The sequence below is a fragment of the Zootoca vivipara genome, chromosome 12 (genome assembly GCF_965207765.1).
Source record: "Zootoca vivipara chromosome 12, rZooViv2.hap1.1, whole genome shotgun sequence".
NCBI lineage: Eukaryota > Metazoa > Chordata > Lepidosauria > Squamata > Lacertidae > Zootoca > Zootoca vivipara.
The window spans coordinates 1,491,319-1,513,181 of NC_142595.1; the positions used below are offsets into that span (position 1 = coordinate 1,491,319).

Consider the following 21,863-nt stretch of genomic DNA (forward strand, 5'->3'; position numbering starts at 1 on the left):
AGGCGGAAGGGGGGGGCTCGCAGGACTGGGGGGAGGTGTTCACACCAACGGGCTCGGAGAGCACCGAGTTTTTAGGCTTCCAGTCGTCACCGACACATGGGGGGGGCCTGGGGAGGGGTGAAGGAGAGCTTGGGAGGGGGGTGGATGTGAGGGACAGGGGATATCGCGAAGTCCCTCCCCTCCTGAGTTCAAGCCCGTCCCCGAGCAAAGGGGAAAGCAGGGAGAGTTCCGATTCCAGTGGGGAAGCAGGAAGTCGTGTCCGAGGCTCAGGCAAGGTAGAGGAGCCAGGGTCCCAGGTGGGACAGGAAGGGGCAAGTAAGGGGGGAAGACCCATCCCCCCAACTCCAGAATTACGCAGGAAGAGGAGGGGCAAGAGGATGGGTCTGCCAAAGCTTTTGTGTTGGAGAAAGACGCGCCAAAAGCCATTAGGAGGTTCTGAAACCGACTGACAACATCGCTCCGTGTAAATAGCAATGACTTGAGCACTGTAAATACGCAGCACCAATAAAAGAATAAAATGCAGAGCTGCGTAGCGTCGTTACTCTGAAGTAGTCCACTCCGGCCACTGTGACACTAACCTTCCTGTTTTTGTTCTTCCAGGAATGAAGAATGGACTTTTGAGTGTGTCATGCCTGGTAAAAAGTGGTTTTAAGGTTAAGTTTGAAAAAGATGTGTGCACTATTTCAAAACAGGGGAAGGAGCTAGTTAAAATTCCCTGTGAGGAAGGGCTTTTTGTTTTGGATGAAGAGCAGTTGGCAGCAGGCAGCTGTTCAACAAGTGAAGCACAAGAGCAGTTGGCAGCAGGCAGCTGTTCAACAGGTGAAGCACAAGCTAAATGTGTAAATAAGGCTCCTCATACAGGTTGTGCACATTTACTACATAGAAGGTTAGCTCATATATGCTTTAAGTATGTAAGCAAGATGCCAGATTTAGCTGAGGGGTGTAACCTTAAACCCTGTTCAAATTTTTTGGATTGTTGTGCTTGTAAACACTCTAAGGTTAAGACATGTAACTACCCTAGATCTGATAGAGTAAGCAAGAAACCCTTTGAGCTAGTACACACAGATGTGTGTGGCCCCTTTCCGGTCAAGTCCCTTGGAGGTGCGAGATTTATGCAAATTTTGGTGGATGATTTTTCAAGGGCCAGTTGGGTTTTCTTTCTGAAAGAAAAATCGCAAGCAGCATCAATTCTGATGGATTGGATTGAAGAAGTAGAGTGTAAATTTGACACTAGGGTGCACAAGATACAATCTGATCGTGGTGGGGAGTATGTGAACCACACGCTAGCGACATGGTTAAAACGGAAAGGTATAGTCCATAGACTTACCAATCCCTATTCACCACAGGAGAACTCAGTTGCGGAAAGAAAATTCCGAACATTGCAAGAAGCCATTGCTGCTTTACTGTTTGATTCTGGATTACCACAGCGTTTTTGGGCAGAGGCTGCGCTGTATGCAAATTATTCCTTTAATAGAGTGTACAACAGCACAGTAGGCAACACTCCTTACTTCATGTTGTTTGGTAAGAAACCAAAAATTGACCATCTAAGAGTTTTTGGATGTCGTGCTTATGTGCTGGTGCCTAGGGCACAACGCAAGAAAGGTGATCCCAGATCTAAAGAAATGATTTTCTGTGGTTATCAAGCAAACACAAAAGGTTGGAGATTTGTAAATGTAGGAGGTAATCAAACAAAAATCACAATCGGCAGAAGTGCTGAATTTTGTGAACAAGATGGTTGGAACAGAATCCATGGTAATTCTGACATACTATTTGATGTGTCAAATGAAAAAAATCAGACACAGGTCCCAAGGCGAGAATTAGTTCCAGAACAGGCTGAGGAATCTGAGTCTGAGGATGAGGGTGAGAAACCTTCTAGTTCACACAAGTTTGAAAAGTCAGAATCGTCTAGCCCAGTAGGTTTACCTGTACAGCAAGGGAGATGAGTAAAGTCAGAATCAGAAAGTCCTTCAACTGCTAGTGACAAACAGGTGACAACCAGTGATTCTGGGTCAGAGGGGGCAACTGATGGAGCATCGCAGGAGCTGCCAAGGCGTTCCAAGCGTACAAACAAAGGAAAACCTCCAGAAAGGTATCAAGCCATTAGTGTTTGGGTAGGATTGGCGAATTGCGAACCTGAAAGTTTTGAGGAGGTAGAGCAATTACCTAAGGAGGAGGCCAGTAGGTGGCACGAGGCCATGCAGAAAGAGTTGAATTCTATGAAGGAGCTTGGTGTATTTTCCGTCTCCAAACTGCCAGAAGGTACCAAGGCAATAAGTTGCCGGTGGGTGTATAGAATAAAGACAACAGTAACAGGGAAACCAGAGTACAAAGCGAGGCTTGTAGCTCGGGGTTTTTCACAAAGTAAAGGGGTACACTACTCCGAAATTTATGCGCCCACTTCAAGGAGCGAAACTCTACGTGTACTCCTAGCGGTTGCTGCTCAGAGAGGATTCAACGTGAATCACTTTGATGTCTCAACTGCTTATCTTCATTCAGATCTAGCTGAAGAGCTTTATATGGAGCTACCGCCAGGATTGAAAGGTGATAGGTCAAATCAAGTTTGGAAGTTACACAAGTCTATTTATGGACTCAAGCAGTCAGCTCATAATTGGAATGAATTTCTAAATGATGTTTTGGTAAGCATTGGCTTTAGCAGGAGTAAAGCTGACAACTACTTATATTTCAGAGGTTCAGGAGACACAAGAATCTTTGCTTGTTTATGTAGATGACCTGATTTATACTTCAAAGACACAAAAGCAGGTGGAAAAGCTGGCCAAGGAGTTAAGTAAACACTTCAAAATTAAGAATCTTGGTGCTGTAAAGGTCTATCTTGGTGTTCAGATAGATAGGACCAAAAATGGCAGTTTCTTGCTGAATCAAAAAGGCAAAATATTGCAAATGTTGGGAAAGTTTGGCATGGCAGAGTGTGCAGGTGTTAGAACACCTATGGAAATGGGTTTTGTAAAAGAAAATGAATTCAAGGATAGTGCTGAGTTCAAACGTCCTGAAATCTTTCAATCAGCCCTGGGAAGCTTATTGTACCTTTCGCAATGGAGTAGGCCAGACATTGCTTACGCTGTTAACTTACTCAGCAGGGAAGCTTCAAAACCTAGTGTAAATGCATGGAAAGGAATTCAAAGAGTCTTAAGATATTTACAATACACCAAAGATTTTTGCCCTGAATTGTCTTCTGAAGGGCAAGCACAGCTTACTTGCTGGGCAGATAGCGATTGGGCAAATTTAAGGGATAGAAAATCAGTGTCTGGCTGTGTAGTAAAATTTGGAAACTCTCTGGTTGGATGGCGTTCGAAGAAGCAAAACCTGATTGCTTTATCGTCGACAGAAGCCGAATTCTGTGCCTTATTTGAATTATGTAGAGATCTAGAATTTTACAAATGTCTGGCACAAGAGATGTGTGAAAAGTCCATCACGCCCATCACTATATGGGGTGATAATCAGCCATGTCTTAAATTAGCACAGAATGGTCAGTTTAAAGGTCGTACAAAACATTTGGATATCAGATTTCAAAATGTTTGTCAAACAGTGAGAGCGGGAATTGTTAAATTAAGTTACTGTCCAAGTCATGAAAATTTAGCTGATGGATTTACAAAACCGCTTGGGTTTCAGCGTCATGAAGAATTTTGTGAAGAATTGGGTCTGAAATAACTTTGTAGAACTGTTTGTTTTTGCCAGCGAGAGGGGGTGTTAGGACTTTAAACCTGAGACGCTGGCAAATTAGCAAGGTCATGTGATTTAAGTTGTTAAGTCGTTAAGTTGTTAAGATGCTCAGTATATATAGAGCGTTTGTTTTGTTTGCCTGTGGGGTGTGGAGCAGTCATGTCTCAAGGCTCTGGAGGTGTTTCTGTTATTTTTCTGCAATAAAGCTGTCTTCGAAAGTTGAGCTTTGGTGAGTCGTTTTCTGCTGCAAAGCTACAAGAATTATACAACAAGAAGAATCCAGCCGCTGTGCTTAATGCTCTGCAAAGAGAACTGTTTCTGGTCTGTATAGCGCAGCAAAAGCGTTTTTACTGGACCAGTGCAGAAAACCTCTTTAGAAGAAGAAAAATCAGAGGAAGAAGACCAAGGGAAAGAAGAAGAGGAAGACAAAGAGTCAGAGAGTGAGGAAGAAGAAGATAAGGATTTAAATAAGAAACCCGACCAAGACTAGATAAAATCTTTCTTCCTGATATTAGGAAGTAAAATGGCATTGAAGATACATTCCTGGAATGTGAATGGCTTGAACAACAAAGCTAAAAGGAATAAAATTGATCATATTTTGAAGAAGAAAAATTTGGATATAATTTGTCTCCAGGAAACACATGTGGCGAAAAAACATAGTTATATTCTTAGAAATAAAAGGTTGGGTAAAGAATTTATAAATTCAGCAGAAAATAAGAAGAGAGGAGTGGTCTTGTATATAAAGGAAAAATTAGACCCGAAATTGATTTTGAAAGACGAAGAAGGAAGAGTGATTGCGGTCCAAATATCGGTTCAAGGAGAAAAAATGTTGGTGGTGGGAATTTATGCACCGAATGAGAACAAAGCTGAATTTTATAAGAATTTGGAGGAAAGGTTGACAGAGTTTATGGATCAAAAGATAATGCTTATGGGTGACTTTAACGGAGTGACAGTGCCAGAATTGGATAGGACAAAGAAAAGGAAGAACGAAGGTAAATTACCAAAATCCTTCTTCGAATTGGTAGAAAACCTGGGCCTAGTGGATATTTGGAGACTGAAGCACCCTACGATTAAACAGTTCACATTCTTTTCAGAACCAAATCAAAGTTCTGGAAGGATAGACCATATATGGATCTCCAAAGAACTAGTGCCCAGGGTGAGTAAAACAGAGATAATACCACGAACACTGTCAGACCATAATTCTATATTCATGGAATTAAAAAGCAAGGACCAAAATTCTTTCAGGTGGAGAATGAACGAAGAGCTATTCGATGATAAAGAGGTGGTGATGAAAGCCAAGAAGGTCTTGAAAGACTATTTTTACTGGAATTTACACAAAGACACTGGACTTGACATGGTATGGGACGCAAGCAAAGCAGTGATGAGAGGCTTTCTAATACAGTGGAACCTCGGTTTATGAACACCTCGGTTTATGAATTTTCAGTTTATGAACGCTGCGGACCCATCTGGAACGGATTAATTCATTTTCCATTACTTTCAATGAGAAAGTTCGCTTCAGTTTATGAACGCTTCAGTTTATGAACAGACTTCCGGAACCAATTACACCCATGCTTCAGTTTATGAACGCTTCAGTTTAAGTACTCCGCGGACCCGCCTGGAACGGATTAATCCACTTTCCATTACTTTCAATGGGAAAGTTCGCTTCAGTTTATGAACGCTTCAGTTTAAGAACTCCGCGGACTGTCTGGAACAGATTAATCCACTTTCCATTACTTTCAATGGGAAAGTTCGCTTCAGTTTATGAACGCTTCAGTTTATGAACAGACTTCTGGAACCAATTGTGTTCATAAACCGAGGTACCACTGTACAGCAAAACAGTTTCCTGAAACGAAAGAAAGTAAAGAAGAAGGTAGAAATTTTGAAGTGTCTCATGGAAAATGAGAAAAACCTGATAGATAAACCAGAGAATCAACAAATCAAGAATAATATTAAGATGCTACAGACACAATTCTCTATGTTGATCAATCAGGAAATAGAGTGGAAAATAAAACAAATGAGACAAAAAAATTTCGAATCAGCAAACAAAACAGGAAAACTGTTGGCCTGGCAATTAAGGAAACGTCAAAATCAAAATATAATAACTAAGATAAAAATGGAGGGAGGAGTGACGGAAGAACCAAAGGAAATTAAGAAAACCTTTTAAAAAATTTATAAAGACTTGTATTGCAAAAAGAAAGAAGAGGAAAAGAAGATCAGTGAGTATCTAGGAAAATACGGCGGGAAACAAATCCCTGAAGATGAAAGAAAGAAACTTAACAACAGGATAACAACACAAGAAGTGCAACAAGCAATAAAGAGAATGAAACAAGGAAAAGCCCCAGGACCAGATGGACTTACAGCGAAATACTATAAGGTTTTAAATGGACAGTTGGTACCAATTTTAGAAGAAGTGATGAACGGTGTTCTTGCAGGTGGTAAGATTCCAAACACATGGAAGGAAGCGTACATAACATTGATTCCAAAGCCGGGCACAGATGGCTTAGAAGTCAGAAATTATAGACCAATTTCATTATTGAATAATGACTACAAGCTTTTTGCAGATATAATGTCTACGAGGTTGAAAGAAGTTTTATTTTTTTTTAATATAATTTTTATTAGATTTTAACAAGAAATACAAGAAAAAAGAAAAAGGCACAAAAAAGAAAAATACATTAAAAAACGACAAAAAAAAACAAAAAACAAAAACAGATTCAGACTTCCTCATTTCCCCCTCTTGAGTTCTTATTAAAAATAGTTCTCGCATTTTCCCATTCTAACTTCACATTCTTTTTTCTAAGTTTCAACTTTTTCATCTTTTTCATTGCTATTATCCATTCTCCTTGTACTTTAACCTCTTTTCTCTTAACATCCTCTCTCCAAAATTATTATTATATAATCCCTAGTCTCTTTCCCTTGCCCAAAAATATATAAGATTCACATCCTAATTTATTACCCATTTACTTCCACCCACACAACAAAGTTCCCACCCCCCCTTCCCTGGAATCGAAGTCTCCAGATGAATCAGCCAGGTTCTTCATACAATCCTTAATACATTCCGAGATCAGACCATATTATTTCAGACAATACCAAATAATCCAGAACCTCTCAACCCACCCCTAGTCTGTCCCATACCAACTTTTGCCGAACTCTTGCCCCCCTCTTCTGTAATCCCATCACTTTGTATCTTTGCACCTTTTCATCCTCTTTCTGCCCCCCAACTGTTTGTGTCCTCCCCTCTCTCACCGGGGCGCTGATTTTCCCAACCTCTTTTTTGGGGTGCTTTTTTGCTTTTACCCTCTCCTGTTTCACTTCTCTCACCAGTGAAACAGTGTTTTCTCCTACTTTCCCTCCCTGTTCCACCCCTCCCACCAGTAGAACAGTGTTCTTTTCAGGAAATAAATCCATTGGTTCAGCATATTGTCCTTCAGTATTATCTTTCTCCTCTTCTATGTTTTTTACATACGTCACTCCAGCACAGTCCTGGTCTTCCAATCTTTTTTCTTCTCCCGTCTCCTGATCTTCTATTTCTGTTGGATCCTGTGTTTTACAGTCAAAAACAAATGTCTCGACAGTCTCTTCTCTCAGAAAGTTTACATCAAGCTTGGAGATGCTCACTTGCTTAGTAAGATCCAAAATTGTTGCCAATATTAAGTCCCACTGTGTGACTTCCTGTCCACTCTCTGGAACCTTCTCTCCTATTCCTTTGTCTAAAACCTCCTCCATCTTTGTACAGACAGGCCGTGGAGTTGAAATTTTAGTCCAATATATATGAAAAGTGAACAAATAGGCAAAAAGCCCAAAATCCAGTCCCACTTGGTCAGAATCTCTCTCTTTACTCCTTCTTTTCCTCAGAGTCAATACTGAGCAGCCTCAAGGCAAAACAAGTCCTCTTTCACTGTTTACAGCTCTCAGTCTCTCACATTCAGCCAGACACATTCCTTTGTATTGTGACGTTAATCAGCAGACTGACTGATCTTTCCTTTGACCCGACTCCAGGCTCGCAGGGGGCTTGTCTCATGCTGGATCTCAGTCTTTTGCAGAGATAAATACACCGCTTACTTTTTCCTTTACTCTGCCTCAGGAAAAAGCTCTTTTTACAGCATTTCTGGGTTTTCTAGCTTGCTGCGATCTTTAGTTACTCAATCGGGGGGAGATGACTTCCCTTTTTAATCTCCGCCTCCCACTGCCAAATTCTTGTTTCAAATTGATTGGTTTCAACTTACTTCGTCCAGATCGTAACTTTTTCAGGAAGAATCCACCGCCTGCAGGTTGGAGGCTCGGAGCTTCGCTTCTTGGAGGTAACGATGGTATGCCTAAAATGGCTCCCACGACTGCCACTCAGCTGGCTCTCAGGGGCTCTTGCGGGCTTCCTGGGCAGCTGAGGAGTCGCTTCTGGAGCTCCGCCAGGCAAAATTTGCCCCCTGGACGCTCAACCAGGGGTATTTACGGGGATCCGCGTGCCCCCGCGGATTTCCCCCCCCCTCCGCGATGCCAGAAACCTCGCAGCGCGAGGTTTCTGCGCCTCCATTTTCCAGCGCGGCAGACCGGAAGTCTGAGGTTGAAAGAAGTTTTAAATCAAATGATACATAAAGACCAAGCTGGTTTTCTTCCTGGTAGACAGTTAAAGGACAATGTTAGACATATAATAGATGTAATAGAGTATCTGGAAACCAAGATAGAAAAACCAGCAGTTTTGATGTTTGTAGACGCTGAGAAAGCATTTGACAATATATCTTGGCAGTTTATGAAGAGGAATTTGGAATCGATGGTTGGGAAAGATTCATTCTTGAATGGGATCGAGGCGATATATTCAGAACAAAAAGCAAGATTGATAATAAATAATACACTAACGGAATATTTTGATATCACAAAGGGAACTAGACAGGGATGTCCTTTATCTCCTTTGTTATTCATCATGGTCCTGGAAGTACTACTGAACAGATTAAGAGATCTTTCCTCAATTAGAGGAATTAAAGTCGGTGCAAACCAATATAAAGTGAAAGCCTTTGCAGATGATTTAATTTTAACATTGGAAAACCCTAAGGAAAGGAAAGTAATTTTGAAATGTCTCATGGAAAATGAGAAGAACCTGATTGATAAACCCGAGAATCAGCAAATAAAGAATAATATAAAGATGTTACAGACACAATTCTCCATGTTGATCAATCAGGAGATTGAGTGGAAAATAAAACAAATGAGACAAAGAAATTTCGAATCTGCGAATAAAACAGGAAAACTGTTGGCTTGGCAGTTAAGGAAACGTCAAAATCAGAACATAATAACTAAGATTAAAACAGAGGGAGGAGTGACGGAAGATCCAAAGGAGATTAAGAAAACCTTTCAAAAATTCTATAAGGATTTGTATTGCAAAAAGAAAGAAGATGAGAAGAAGATCAGTGAGTATCTAGGAAAATATGGCTTGAAATCAATTCCAGAAGAAGAGAGGAAGAAGCTAAATAACAGGATAACGACACAAGAATTACAACAAGCAATAGGGAGAATGAAACAAGGTAAAGCTCCAGGACCAGATGGTTTAACGGCGAAATATTATAAAGTACTGAATGAACTGTTGGTTCCAGTTTTAGAGGAAATGATGAATGATATTCTGTTGGGGGGAAAGATCCCAAATACATGGAAAGAGGCATATATAACATTGATCCCAAAGCCGGATACGGATGGCTTAGAAGTCAAAAATTATAGACCAATCTCATTATTGAATAATGATTATAAACTTTTCGCAGATATAATGTCCAAGAGATTGAAAGAAGTTTTAAATCAAATAATACATAAGGATCAGGCTGGTTTTCTTCCTGGTAGACAGTTAAAGGATAATGTAAGACACATAATAGATGTAATAGAATATCTGGAGACCAAGATAGATAAACCAGCTGTTTTGATGTTTGTAGATGCTGAGAAAGCTTTTGACAATATATCTTGGCAATTTATGAAGAGGAATTTGGAATCAATGGTTGGGAAGAATACATTTGTGAATGGGATCGAGGCGATTTATTCAGAGCAAAAGGCAAGATTGATAATTAATAACACCCTAACAGAATATTTTGAAATCACAAAAGGAACTAGACAGGGCTGCCCTTTATCACCGTTATTGTTCATCATGGTCCTGGAAATATTATTGATCAGATTAAGAGACCTATCTACAATTAGAGGTATTAAGGTAGGTGCAAAGCAATTTAAAGTGAAAGCCTTCGCAGACGATTTAGTTTTAACATTGGAAAATCCAAAGGAAAGTGTTGCAGAAGCTATAGAAGTAATGGAGAAATTTGGCCAATTGGCAGGATTCAAATTAAATAGACAAAAAACCAAGGTTATGGCAATGAATATGACGAAAGAAGAAAAACAGGAATTACAGTTAAAACATGGACTCGACGTGGCTAAAAAGGTAAAATATCTGGGAATATGGATGACAGCAAAGAATATTAATCTTTATAGTGACAACTACGAACGAGTATGGAAGGAAATAAAGAAAGACCTGGAAAGATGGACTAATATGAAAATGTCATTCTTAGGAAGAATCGCAACAATAAAGATGAATGTATTACCTAAGATGTTATTCCTATTTCAAACTATACCTGTGGTTAAAGGTACGAGGCAATTCCAAGAGTGGCAAAAGATTTTATCAAGATTTGTCTGGCAGGGGAAAAAACGTAGAATAAAACATAAAATTTTGGTAGATAAGAAAGAAAGAGGTGGATTCGCCCTGCCAGACTTGAGACTTTATTATGAAGCGTCTTGTATCTGTTGGATAAAAGAATGGATAACTCTAGAGAATATGGACTTGTTAGATTTGGAAGGTTTTAACAATAGATTTGGATGGCATGCATATTTATGTTATGACAAAAAGAAATCACATACCGGGTTTACGAATCATGTGATAAGAAGATCTCTATACGAGGTGTGGGAAAGAAATAAAAGGCTGTTAGAGACTAAAACACCCTGGTGGGTCTCACCAGCAAAGGTATTAACAGTTAAGAAAGTAAATATGGAGAAGAGGCGGGCCACGTAAGAGGAAATCTTGACGAAAACTGAAAAAGGATGGAGTTTAAAACCTTTTGAGGACATTAAAGGAGTGTTAACAGGATGGATAGAATACCTTCAAATAAATGATGTGCTTAAAGAAGATAGAAAAATAGGTTTTGAGGATAAAAGATCCAAATTTCAAATAGAAGTGCTAGAAGGCAAAACAAAGCTTTTGGCAAAGATGTATGATTTGTTGTTGGAGTGGTATACAACAGATGAGTTGACAAAAGAAGTGATGATTAAATGGGCAAAAGATTTGGGGCATAATATTGAATATGATGCGTGGTTGAAATTATGGAATCAAACTTTAAGATTTACAGCATGTACTGCCTTGAAAGAAAATGTATATAAGATGATGTACAGATGGTATTTAACTCCAGTTAAATTAGCTAAAATGTATAGAATGAGTGACAAAAGTTGCTGGAAATGTAAAGAGAAAGATGGTGAATTTTATCATATGTGGTGGACATGCGAAAAAGTTAAAAGATTTTGGGAAAGTTTATATAACGAATTGAAAAAGATGTTTAGATATACTTTCCCAAAAAAACCAGAAGCATTTTTGTTAGGAATAATGGGAGGAGAGATTAGAAAAGAAGATCAAACACTGTTTATGTATGCAACAACCGCGGCTAGGACTTTGTTAGCCCAAAAATGGAAATTACAGGAATTACCTACAATTGTGGAGTGGCAGACAAAAATGATGGACTATGCTGAACTTGCTAGATTGACATGCAAGATTCGTGACCAGGGGGGGACAAGGTTTCAAAAGGACTGGAGTAAATATGTGGACTATATGGAGAAAAACTGTAGATCGTTAAAAACTCTCGCAGGATTAAAATAAACCTTACGAATTGACCAATATGTCAAAAAAGGAACTGCAAAAAAGGGAATTAACAAGAAACCCGCATGAAGGGAGGGGGGGGAGTCATAGCTCGGCGGAGCAAGGTAAAAGATGTGAATATAAGATTTTGTATAAAAGATTGGTTTTGTTAATTTGTTGAATTTGGAAAATTGGAATAAAATGTATTTTTTAAAAAAAGGAAAACCCTAAGGAAAGTGTTGCAGAAGCTATAGAAGAAATTGAGAAATTTGGCCAATTGGCAGGATTTAAATTAAATAGACAAAAAACAAAGGTCATGGTAATGAATATGACAAAAGAGGAAAAACAGGAGCTACAGCTAAAATATGGATTCGACGTGGCAAAAAAAGTAAAATACTTGGGAATATGGATGACAGCAAAGAATATTAATTTGTATAGTGATAATTATGAACCAGTATGGAGAGAAATAAAGAAAGATTTGGAAAGATGGACTAATATGAAAATGTCATTCTTGGGAAGAATAGCAGCAATAAAGATGAATATATTACCTAAGATGTTATTCCTATTTCAGACTATACCTGTTGTGAAAAGTACAAGACAATTTCAAGACTGGCAGAAGATTTTGTCAAGATTTGTCTGGCAGGGGAAAAAGCCTAGAATAAAACATAAAATTTTGGTAGATAGAAAAGAAAGAGGCGGATTCTCCCTACCAGACCTAAGACTTTATTATGAAGCGTCTTGTATGTGTTGGATAAAAGAGTGGATAACTCTAAAGAACACGGATCTGCTAGATCTGGAAGGGTTTAATAATAGATTTGGATGGCATGCATATTTATGGTATGATAAAAAAAAGTCTCATACAGGGTTTACAAACCATGTGATAAGAAGATCTCTGTACGAGGTATGGGAAAGAAACAAGATGCTGTTAGAGACCAAAACACCATGGTGGGTTTCACCAGTGGAGGTATTAACAGTTAAGAAAGTAAATATGGAGGGGAGGCGGGCCACGTACGAGGAAATTTTGACAAAAACTGAAAAAGGCTGGAGTCTGAAACCCTATGAAGAAATTAAAGGAATGTTAACAGGATGGATACAATATCATCAAATAAACGATGTTCTTAGAGAGGACAGGAAAATAGGATTTGAGGACAAAAGGTCCAAATTCCAGATAGAAGTGCTAGAAGGCAAAACAAAGCTTCTATCAAAAATGTATGACTTGTTGTTAGAGTGGTACACAAAAGATGAGTTGACAAAAGAGGTGATGATTAAATGGGCAAAGGATTTTGGGCATAATATTGAATACGACGCGTGGTTGAAATTATGGAATCAAACTTTAAGATTTACAGCATGTACTGCCCTGAAAGAAAATATATATAAGATGATTTATAGATGGTATTTAACACCAGTTAAATTAGCCAAAATGTATAGAATGAGTGATAGAGCGTGCTGGAAATGTAAAGAGAGTGATGGTGAATTTTATCATATGTGGTGGACATGCGATAAGGTAAAAAGATTTTGGGAGATGTTTTATAATGAATTGAAAAAGATGTTTAAATATACTTTTCCAAAAAAACCAGAAGCATTTTTGTTAGGAATAATAGGAGGAGAGATAAGAAAAGAGGATCAAGTATTGTTTATGTATGCGACAACCGCGGCTAGGACATTGTTAGCCCAAAAATGGAAATTACAGGAGTTACCAACAATTGAGGAGTGGCAGATAAAAATGATGGATTATGCTGAACTTGCTAGACTGACTTGCAAGATCCGCGACCAAGGGGAGACAAGGTTTCAAAAGGATTGGAGTAAATATGTGGACTACATGGAGAAAAACTGTAGATCTTTAAAAACACTTGCAGGATTGAAATAAATCCTACGAATTGACTAAAAAGTTAAAAAGGAACTGCAAAAATGGAGTTAATAAGAAACCCGCATGAAGGGAGGGGGGGAAGTCACAGCTCGGCAGAGCAAGATGTAAGATGGAAATATAAGAGGTTTTTTATAAAAGATTGTTTTTTTATTTTAATTTGTTAAATTTGGAAAATGGAATACAAATTTATTTAAAAAAAAAGTTGCATTACTGAAATGAATGAACTTTTCGACGATATTCTAATTATTCGAGTTTTACCTGTATGCTGGAACTTTGATTTTTGTTTAAAGAAAAAATTAATAAAAATTATTTATATATGTGAGGGATATATACCGTGTTTCTCATATTATAAGACATGTCTTATATTTATTTTTTTCCTCAAAAAAACACACTATGGCTTATTTTCAAGGGATGTCTTAGTTTTTTCATCCTCCTCCTGCCGCGGCCAGCATTGCTTCTGCGCCTATCACTATGTCTTATTTTCGGGGTATGGCTTATATTCCTTGAATGCTTAAAAATCCTGCTATGGCTTATTTTATGGGTATGTCTTAAAATATGAGAAACAGGGTATGTGACAATATATTTAAAAAAGGCTGACAATCTGGATCTGTTCTGTCCTGATGGCATGCATTTGACCTCGACAGGGAATGACCTGTTGTTGCGGGACGTGAGGCAGGGTCTTGAAGGTAGATTGCGAACATTTGTTAGGTTTTTTCAGCTGCAGGGATCTTGGCGGCGAGATCGCGGTTTCGTGGTCTTGGGTGAGTTTTAGGCCTTGGGTGGAAACTTTTAGTCCAGGGGTCAGCAACCTTATGGTGGGCCGTACTATATATATATATATATATATATATATATATATATATATATATATATAAAATGAACGAATTCCTATGCCCCACAAATAACCCAGAGATGCATTTTAAATAAAAGGACACATTTTACTCATGTAAAAACATGCTGATTCCCAGACCGTCTCAATCCGGCCCATGGGCCTTAGGTTGCCTATCCCTGCTTTAGTCCATCAACAGAATGGGAGGGTAGCATAACACACCCCTCACGCAATGGTGAGGGGGTACAAGCTGCATAAATGCAAATTTTGCAATGCCCCCCTAAATTCCTATCTGTCCCAGCTTTGCCTCAGACCCCAACTGGGGACTGAGGGGGATACATGCCCAATGCCTAAGCCAAGGTTTTCCTACATCTGAAATTAATAATGTTGTGGCCTATTTTAATCCCATACCTATGCTATATTGTGTCTTATTTATCTGGGCTTGAGGAGGAGGGTGTGTGGCTGGGCACGCACACAAAACATATGAGGAAGGGTTGAGGGAGCTGGGTATGTTTAACCTGGAAAAGAGGAGACAGAGAGGAGATCTAATGGCCATCTTCAAGTATCTTAAGGGTTGTCACATGGAAGAGGGAGCAAGCTTGTTTTCTCCTGCTCTGGAGCGTAGGACTCAAACCAATGGCTTCCAGTTACAAGAAAGGAGATTCCGACTAAACATTTGGAAAAACTTTTTGACAGTAAGAGCTGTTTGCCAGTGGAACCTTGGCAGGTTGTGGACTTTCCTTCCTTGGAGCTTTTAAGCGGAGGTGGACTGGCCATCTGTCCTGGATGCTGTAGTTGAGATTCCTGCATTGCAGGGGTTAGACTAGATGACCCTCAGGGTCCCTTCCAGCTCTACAATTCTGTGATCAAGTATTGCCACTTGGTTCAAAGCGAGGAATGTGGTCACATTTTCCTTATGTCAAGTTCAAATGTGCTGTTCCCCAATATGCCTCCTAACTACTGACCCTACAGGAAATGGCTTCTTGAAAACGATCTGCAGCTTATCCATAGAATCTTGCCTGCCAGTCTCAAAGCCCTCCCCAAGTGGAGTAACAAGATGAATGGTATTTTGGGGCTTCCTCTTCTGAAGCGATGTGAGGGCGTCTTTAAGGGACCATCTCTATGATCACGGCTGTACTTTGATACTCTCATTAGAAGCTTCTGTCCAATGGCCCAAATGTTATCCGATTCCCTGCTGGGGTTCAGCTCCCTCTTTCGTCTCTGACAGGCAAAGACAGTTGCTTGGAACCACAGGAGCAGGGATCACTCTTGTGCTGGAGTCCTGCTGGTGGGTTTCCTATGGGCACCTGGCTGGACACTGTGAGGACAAGCTGGACTAGAGGGGCCCCCCTTGGCCTCATCCGGCAGCTGGGTTTTTGCTTTATTTGCAAACGATGCCTTCTGCTGGATTTTGTTATTAGGCACTTTGGAAATATTATTACAAGTAAAGGCCACTGCCTCAAATACAATAAATGTTTGTTTTCCCCTCTAGCCCTACATAGAAGAAATTTGTGACAGCCTCAGAGGAAAAACCTTCCAGATGTTTCTAGAAAGGTATGAATCTGATTGCATGTTTGTCACATGGCCAGTTGCTGAAGAATTGGCATTGGGATGGCTAGTAGGAAAGAGAAGACACAAGCCATTTTGCAAACTGCATCCAGGTGGATTGAATGTGCTAGAATGGTAATGAGTTGCACCTTTAAGAGTCTGCCTTGTACATGGACCTACCTGCCCACTCTTCTATTCTAAGCAGAAGGCAGCTACCTTCCTTCCATCCAGCTGCAAAGTCTACTCTCCTGATGTTTCCTCTGATCATGGAAGGTGATCACTCTGCTATGCTTCGTTAGACTTGGCAATTAGATAAACTTTGCAGGAGCTGAGCTGGATTTTCACTCAGCAAGCATTTTATAATGTGGCTCAGCTCTTCTGCAAGAATTTCAGCTGATTTTATCTACTTTGTTAATTAAGTTGCTTTGTGATTTATTTTCATTTTCTATTTTTATTAGTAAATAAAAAGAGCTGCAAATCTTGCAGAAGGGCTGAGCCACATTACGAAATGCTTTGTAGTGCAGCAAACCCAGCTCAGCCCCTGCAAAACAACTGCCATAAGAAGTAGTATGAAAATGTTCTCATTGGAGTTTTACTGTTTTTAATAAATAGTAAAACAACAGGGACATGCCTAGTTAGGGAAAGCTCTGGTGAGCAAATGGCTTGGCAGAGCTATCTAAGAAAGAGTTCCAACAGGCAGGTGCTACTGCTAAACAGCACGTCACATGCCTGGTTCTGGTTGCCAGCTGAGATAATTTTGTTGAACCTGAGCTGTGTTGATAGATTCCATTGATGGCCAAACTTGGCCCTCCAGCTGTTTTGGGACTACAACTCCCATCATCCCTAGCTAACAGGACCAGTGGTCAGGGATGATTGGAATTGTAGTCCCAAAACAGCTGGAGGGCCAAGTTTGGCCATCACTGGATTAGACCTAAGGTCTTGCAAAATGAGCTTCTGAGTACTGGCCTCAGTGTGCTGGAAGGTAGACGCTAAAAGATTATTTCCTATGTTCTTAATTCTCTTTGCTTTAACAAAAGGACTTGCACCTTGAGATTTTACTCCCAAATGTAGCAAATGAAATCACTAAATTATATATGAGAACAAAGATCATTATACAATGCAATCTCTCAGGGGTCTACTTTGGAAATAAACAGTCATTTATCTTTTAGCAAAAATCAAAATTCCCTGGCAGTGTATGTTAATTACACCTATGTGATTCCTTAATTATTTTATGGAGTTCTCTAAAATGCAGAGCTTAATTACTTTTCTCAGGATATGATTTTTTAAATAAAAAATACATTACAATTGAGTATTACAGAAATAAGAAATATGGAGGCATTTTTACTGGAATGTTGTCAGAAGCATCGTAAACCAAGTATTGCTGTAGAACTATCTTTAATTAACATCTGCTCACTGAAGGTTTGCTCATCAACAGAACTTTAAAAATTTTAAATATAGTTTTTTTACTTTTCATAAATCAAATGCACAGTTTTCATCACCGTAATGCACATTTTTCTTTCTTCTCTTTTGCAGTGATAAGTTTACTAGATTTTGTCAGTGGAAAAATGTAGAGCTAAACATTCATGTAAGTAATTGCAGGTGTGTGTGTGTGTGCGCGCGTGCATTTTCTAAAAATATGGGCAGGAATGAGGTGGATCTGGACCACTGCCTAGTTTCTGGGGGACTTCCAAGCAATTGTTCCTAGCTGAAAAAAACTGATTTTTTTGTTTTTTCCCAGTTTATTCTGGTGCGGCGGCCATTTTGGAATTGGGCTGAGCATGCTCAGAAGCGACTTTTGATGCTGCTCTGCCCAGTTCCAAAATGGCTGCAGTGTGACTTCTGGCGTGGCGGCCATTTTGGAACTGGGCAGAGCAGCATCAAAAGTCGCTTCTGAGCATGCTCAGCCCAGTTCCAAAATGGCCGCTGCGCTACTTCCAGTCTGCTACTTCCGCCCGGTCCCTTATTTCTCCGACAGCAACTTGGCAGGTAAGAAAATGGCTGGTCCTCTTGTTGCTTCTCCTACTTTCTGGACAACGAAGTTGTCTGCAAGACCAGTGAGGAATCTGTTTGACCTTATGCTCTTGGCCGAGTTTGAGATCCAACAAATATCAGGATAGTTGAAATCCCCCATTACTACTATCTCACTTCCTTTTGAATGCTTGGTCATCTGTTCCAGGAAGGCTTCATCTGTGTCCTCAGTTTGGCTTGGGGGTCTATAGTAAACTCCCACAATGAGATCAATGTTATTTTTCTCTCCCTTAATTTTGACCCAGATACACTCAATATGGGTTTGAATCCTGGATCTCTTCACAAGTATACACATCCCTGATGTATAACGCCACTCCTCCTCCTTTCCTGTTTGGTCTATTTCTCTGAAATAGATTGTATCCCTCTATGACTACATTCCAGTCATGAGACTCATCCCACCAGGTTTCAGTGATGCCTATTATGTCGCATTTAGTTTGCTGTACCAAGAGCTCAAGTTCATCTTGTTTATTTCCCATGCTCTGTGCATTAGTATACAGACATTGAAGACCATTGATTATTCCCCCATGTCTCTTATTTGAGGATTTTTTCCTCCCAACACTAAGTCTGCGTACTGTTTGCTCCATTTGGTCCTTGACATTTGGGTGATCATCTTCAGCACTTGGTAGACTCCTACCTTCAGGACCACTGTCTCCCTCCCCCACATAAGTCAGTTTGAAGCCCTCCTGATGAGGTTTTTGAGTTTCATGGCAAAAACATTCCTCCCAACCCTTGTGAAGTGCAGCCCATCTCTTGCCAGAAGTCCATCTTCAAGAAACTGCAGACCGTGATCTAAGAATCCAAACCGTTCCTGTTTGCACCATTTGCGAAGCCAGTTGTTCACTTCCCCTGTTTTTCCCTCTCTCCCTGGGCCATGTCGTTCAACTGGGAGGACAGATGAGATGACAATTTGTGCATTTAATTGCTTCAACTTCCTGCCCAGGGCCTCATAATCACTTTTCATCTTCTGGAGGCTATGGCTTGCAGTGTCATTGGTTCCCACATGGACCAAAAGGAAGGGGTATTTGTCAGTGAGTTTTATGATTCCTTGCAGCCTTCTATTACATCTTTGATCCTGGCCCCAGGGAGGCAGTACACCTCTCGAGACATCTTGTCAGGCCCACAGATCACTGCTTCTGTACCCCTCAGTAGGGAATCCCCTATCACCACTACATGCCTCTTCATAGGCTTGGTCGGGATTCTTCCATGTGCTGTTATGCAGCTATTACTGGAAATTGGAGGAGACATCACAGTTTTAAAACAGGATTCCTCTCAAATCAAACAAGATGTCACAGGGCTGAAAAAAGAGACTGACAAAGTAAATGAGAAACTGGGAAAATTACACAAAGATCTTGGGAACGTGAAGGTAGAGGTGGACAAAACCAAGTCTGAAGTGATTAAATTGGACACAAGAGATAATTTGTTGGAAGAAGGAAGTACAAGAACGGAGGCCAGATTGTCGGGATTGGAAAGGAGCCAGCTTACTGCTCAAGACGCGATCGCCTTTCTTCAATTAAAGGAACAAGAAAATCATCTGAGACTTAGAGGCGTGCTAGAGAAAGAACAAGTAAATTTATGGGATTGGCTGGTTGAAGAATTGACTGCTTTCTGGGATCTGGAAGTGCAAGAATTTTAGTCTACAATCATAAAGATTTTCAGATTTGGAGCAAGAAGAAAGAAAGATCCAAAGTTCCCAAGCGATAGCATAATAATTTTCAAAACTAGAGAACAAAGGGACAAAATCCTAAATTTGCACCAAGAGAAAAGTTTGAGGATACAAGATCAGCAGATAATTCTTTTCACGGACATTCCTAAGCATTTTTTGAATTACAGGAGACAATATTTGGATATTACAGCAACCCTGAGAAGAAAGAAGATCCCTTTCCCCTGGGAATTCCCACAAGGCATCACTTTTGCCTTTGCAGGAAGGAAACAGCGTATAAAGAATCCACAGGATAAGAAGAAATTATTGGACAAGTTCCACAAGGATTTTGATTCTACACAGGAGGTGACTGGCGCAGGACCACAAGAGTGAACATTGGTTCTTCTTTCTTTTTGGACTTTGCTGGATCTAATCCAGTATGACACTTAGAGTGTTATCTTGGAATGTGAATGGTTTGAATTCGAGACGCAAAAGGTATCAAATACAACATGTTTTGCTTAAACAATTGTTAGATGTTATTTGCCTACAAGAGACTCATGTGATAAGAAGACATAGAAAAATTTTACAGAGCAAAAAATTAGGACAAGAATTTATTTCATCAGATAAAAGTGAAAAAAAGAGGAATTGTCATCTATGTGAAAGAGAAGCTGGATCCAAAACAAATTTTTAAAGATGAACAAGGAAGACTAACCACAGTAGAAATTAAGGCACAAGGTGAAAAAAAATAGTTGGAATTTATGCACCTAATGATGCAAAAGCGGAATTTTATAAGAAACTAGAAGCAAAATTATTGGATTATGTGGACTATAAAATAATTTTATTAGGAGATTTCAATGGAGTCATGTCTACTATGATGGACAGATCACAAAGGCAAAAGCCTACAAATGATGGAAGGTTACCAAAAAAAACCTCCTTTGATTTGGTGGAAAAATTTGATTTGGTGGACAGTTGGTGAATAAGGAATGTAATGGAAAAAGAATATACGTATCATTCAGAAGCAAATCAATCATTCAGAAGAATAGATTATATTTGGATCTCCAAAGAATTAACACCAAGGATTGTAAAAACAGATATCCTCCCAAAGATTTGTTCGGATCATAATTCAGTGTTATTGGAAATTAAGTCTACTCTGCAGGGTTCTTTCAGATGGAGGATGAATGACACACTGCTTAGGAATGAGCAAATATTAAAGAAGACCCAAAAGACCCTCAAGGATTATTTTGAACTAAATTTAAAACCAGATACGAAAGAAAGGGTCATATGGGACGCAAGTAAAGCAGTGATGAGAGGATTCTTTATACAACAAAATGCAATTAGGAAAAAGATTATAAACGAGAAGGACAATATTCTGTCACAATTGAAAGAAAAAGAAAAAATATATAAGGAAAAACCCCAAAAACCAACAGGTACAAAAGGAGATCAAAGCATTGCAGATACAATTTTCTCAAATTGTCAACCAAGAGATTGAGTGGAAAATAAAAATGATGAAACAGAGGACATTCGAATCAGCAAATAAATGTGGCGAGTTACTTGCCTGGCAATTGAAAAAGAGACAGAAATTGAATACAATTACATCTATTATCGACGACGGGAAAATTTTGGAGAACCCTGCAGAGATTAGAAAATCTAACCCTAACCTTTTGGAAAAGAAGACATTATTAAATGATAAGATTAAAAAACAAGAAGTTGAGATGGCAATAAGCCAGATGGAAGTAGGCAAAGCACCAGGACCAGATGGACTTACGGCGAAATACTATAAGATGTTAAAAGAATGGTTACTTCAACCTAACAGACGTTTGCAACAAAATTATGAGGGGAGACAAAGCACCCGAGACCTTATAACTCTGATTCCTAAACCGGATGTGGATAAAATGCAGGTGAAGAATTATCGTCCAATCTCATTGCTGAATGTGGATTACAAAATTTTTGCAAATATTTTAGCAAGAAGATTGAAGAAGATTTTGAGTGAATTAATACATAAAGATCAGGCAGGTTTTTTGCCTAATAGGCATGTGAAAGATAATGTTAGAAATATTGTGGATATTCTAGAATTAGCTGTGGGTTAAACCACAGAGTCTAGGGCTTGCTGATCAGAAGGTTGGCGGTTCAAATCCCTGCAATGGGGTGAGCTCCCGTTGCTCGGTCCCAGCTCCTGCCCACCTAGCAGTTCGAAAGCACATCAAAGTGCAAGTAGATAAATAGGGACCGCTCTGGCGGGAAGGTAAACAGCATTTCCGTGCACTGCTCTGGTTCGCCAGAAGCAGCTTTGTCATGCTGGCCACATGACCCGGAAGCTGTCTGCGGACAAACGCCGGCTCCCTCGGCCTATAGAGCGAGATGAGCACCGCAACCCCAGAGTCGGACACGACTGGACCTGATGGTCAGGGGCCCCTTT

At 39.7% G+C, this 21,863-nt stretch overlaps 1 protein-coding gene and 1 long non-coding RNA gene across 3 annotated transcripts in view; both read left to right on the top strand.

The window, feature by feature from the left end:
* Window positions 1-21,863, top strand: part of GRK3 (G protein-coupled receptor kinase 3) — a 118,306-nt gene that overhangs the window by 43,226 nt on the left and 53,217 nt on the right. For both annotated transcript variants that reach the window (XM_088655781.1, XM_035134716.3), the window contains exons 6-7: window positions 15,725-15,786; window positions 17,314-17,365. In XM_088655781.1, the coding sequence (XP_088511907.1) occupies window positions 15,725-15,786; window positions 17,314-17,365 (114 nt within the window). The remainder of the gene's footprint in view (window positions 1-15,724; window positions 15,787-17,313; window positions 17,366-21,863) is intronic.
* LOC148683744 (uncharacterized) lies at window positions 585-11,201 on the top strand. Its single transcript, XR_015946643.1, has 2 exons — window positions 585-6,255; window positions 8,236-11,201. It is a non-coding gene; the product is annotated as an uncharacterized LOC148683744 (long non-coding RNA).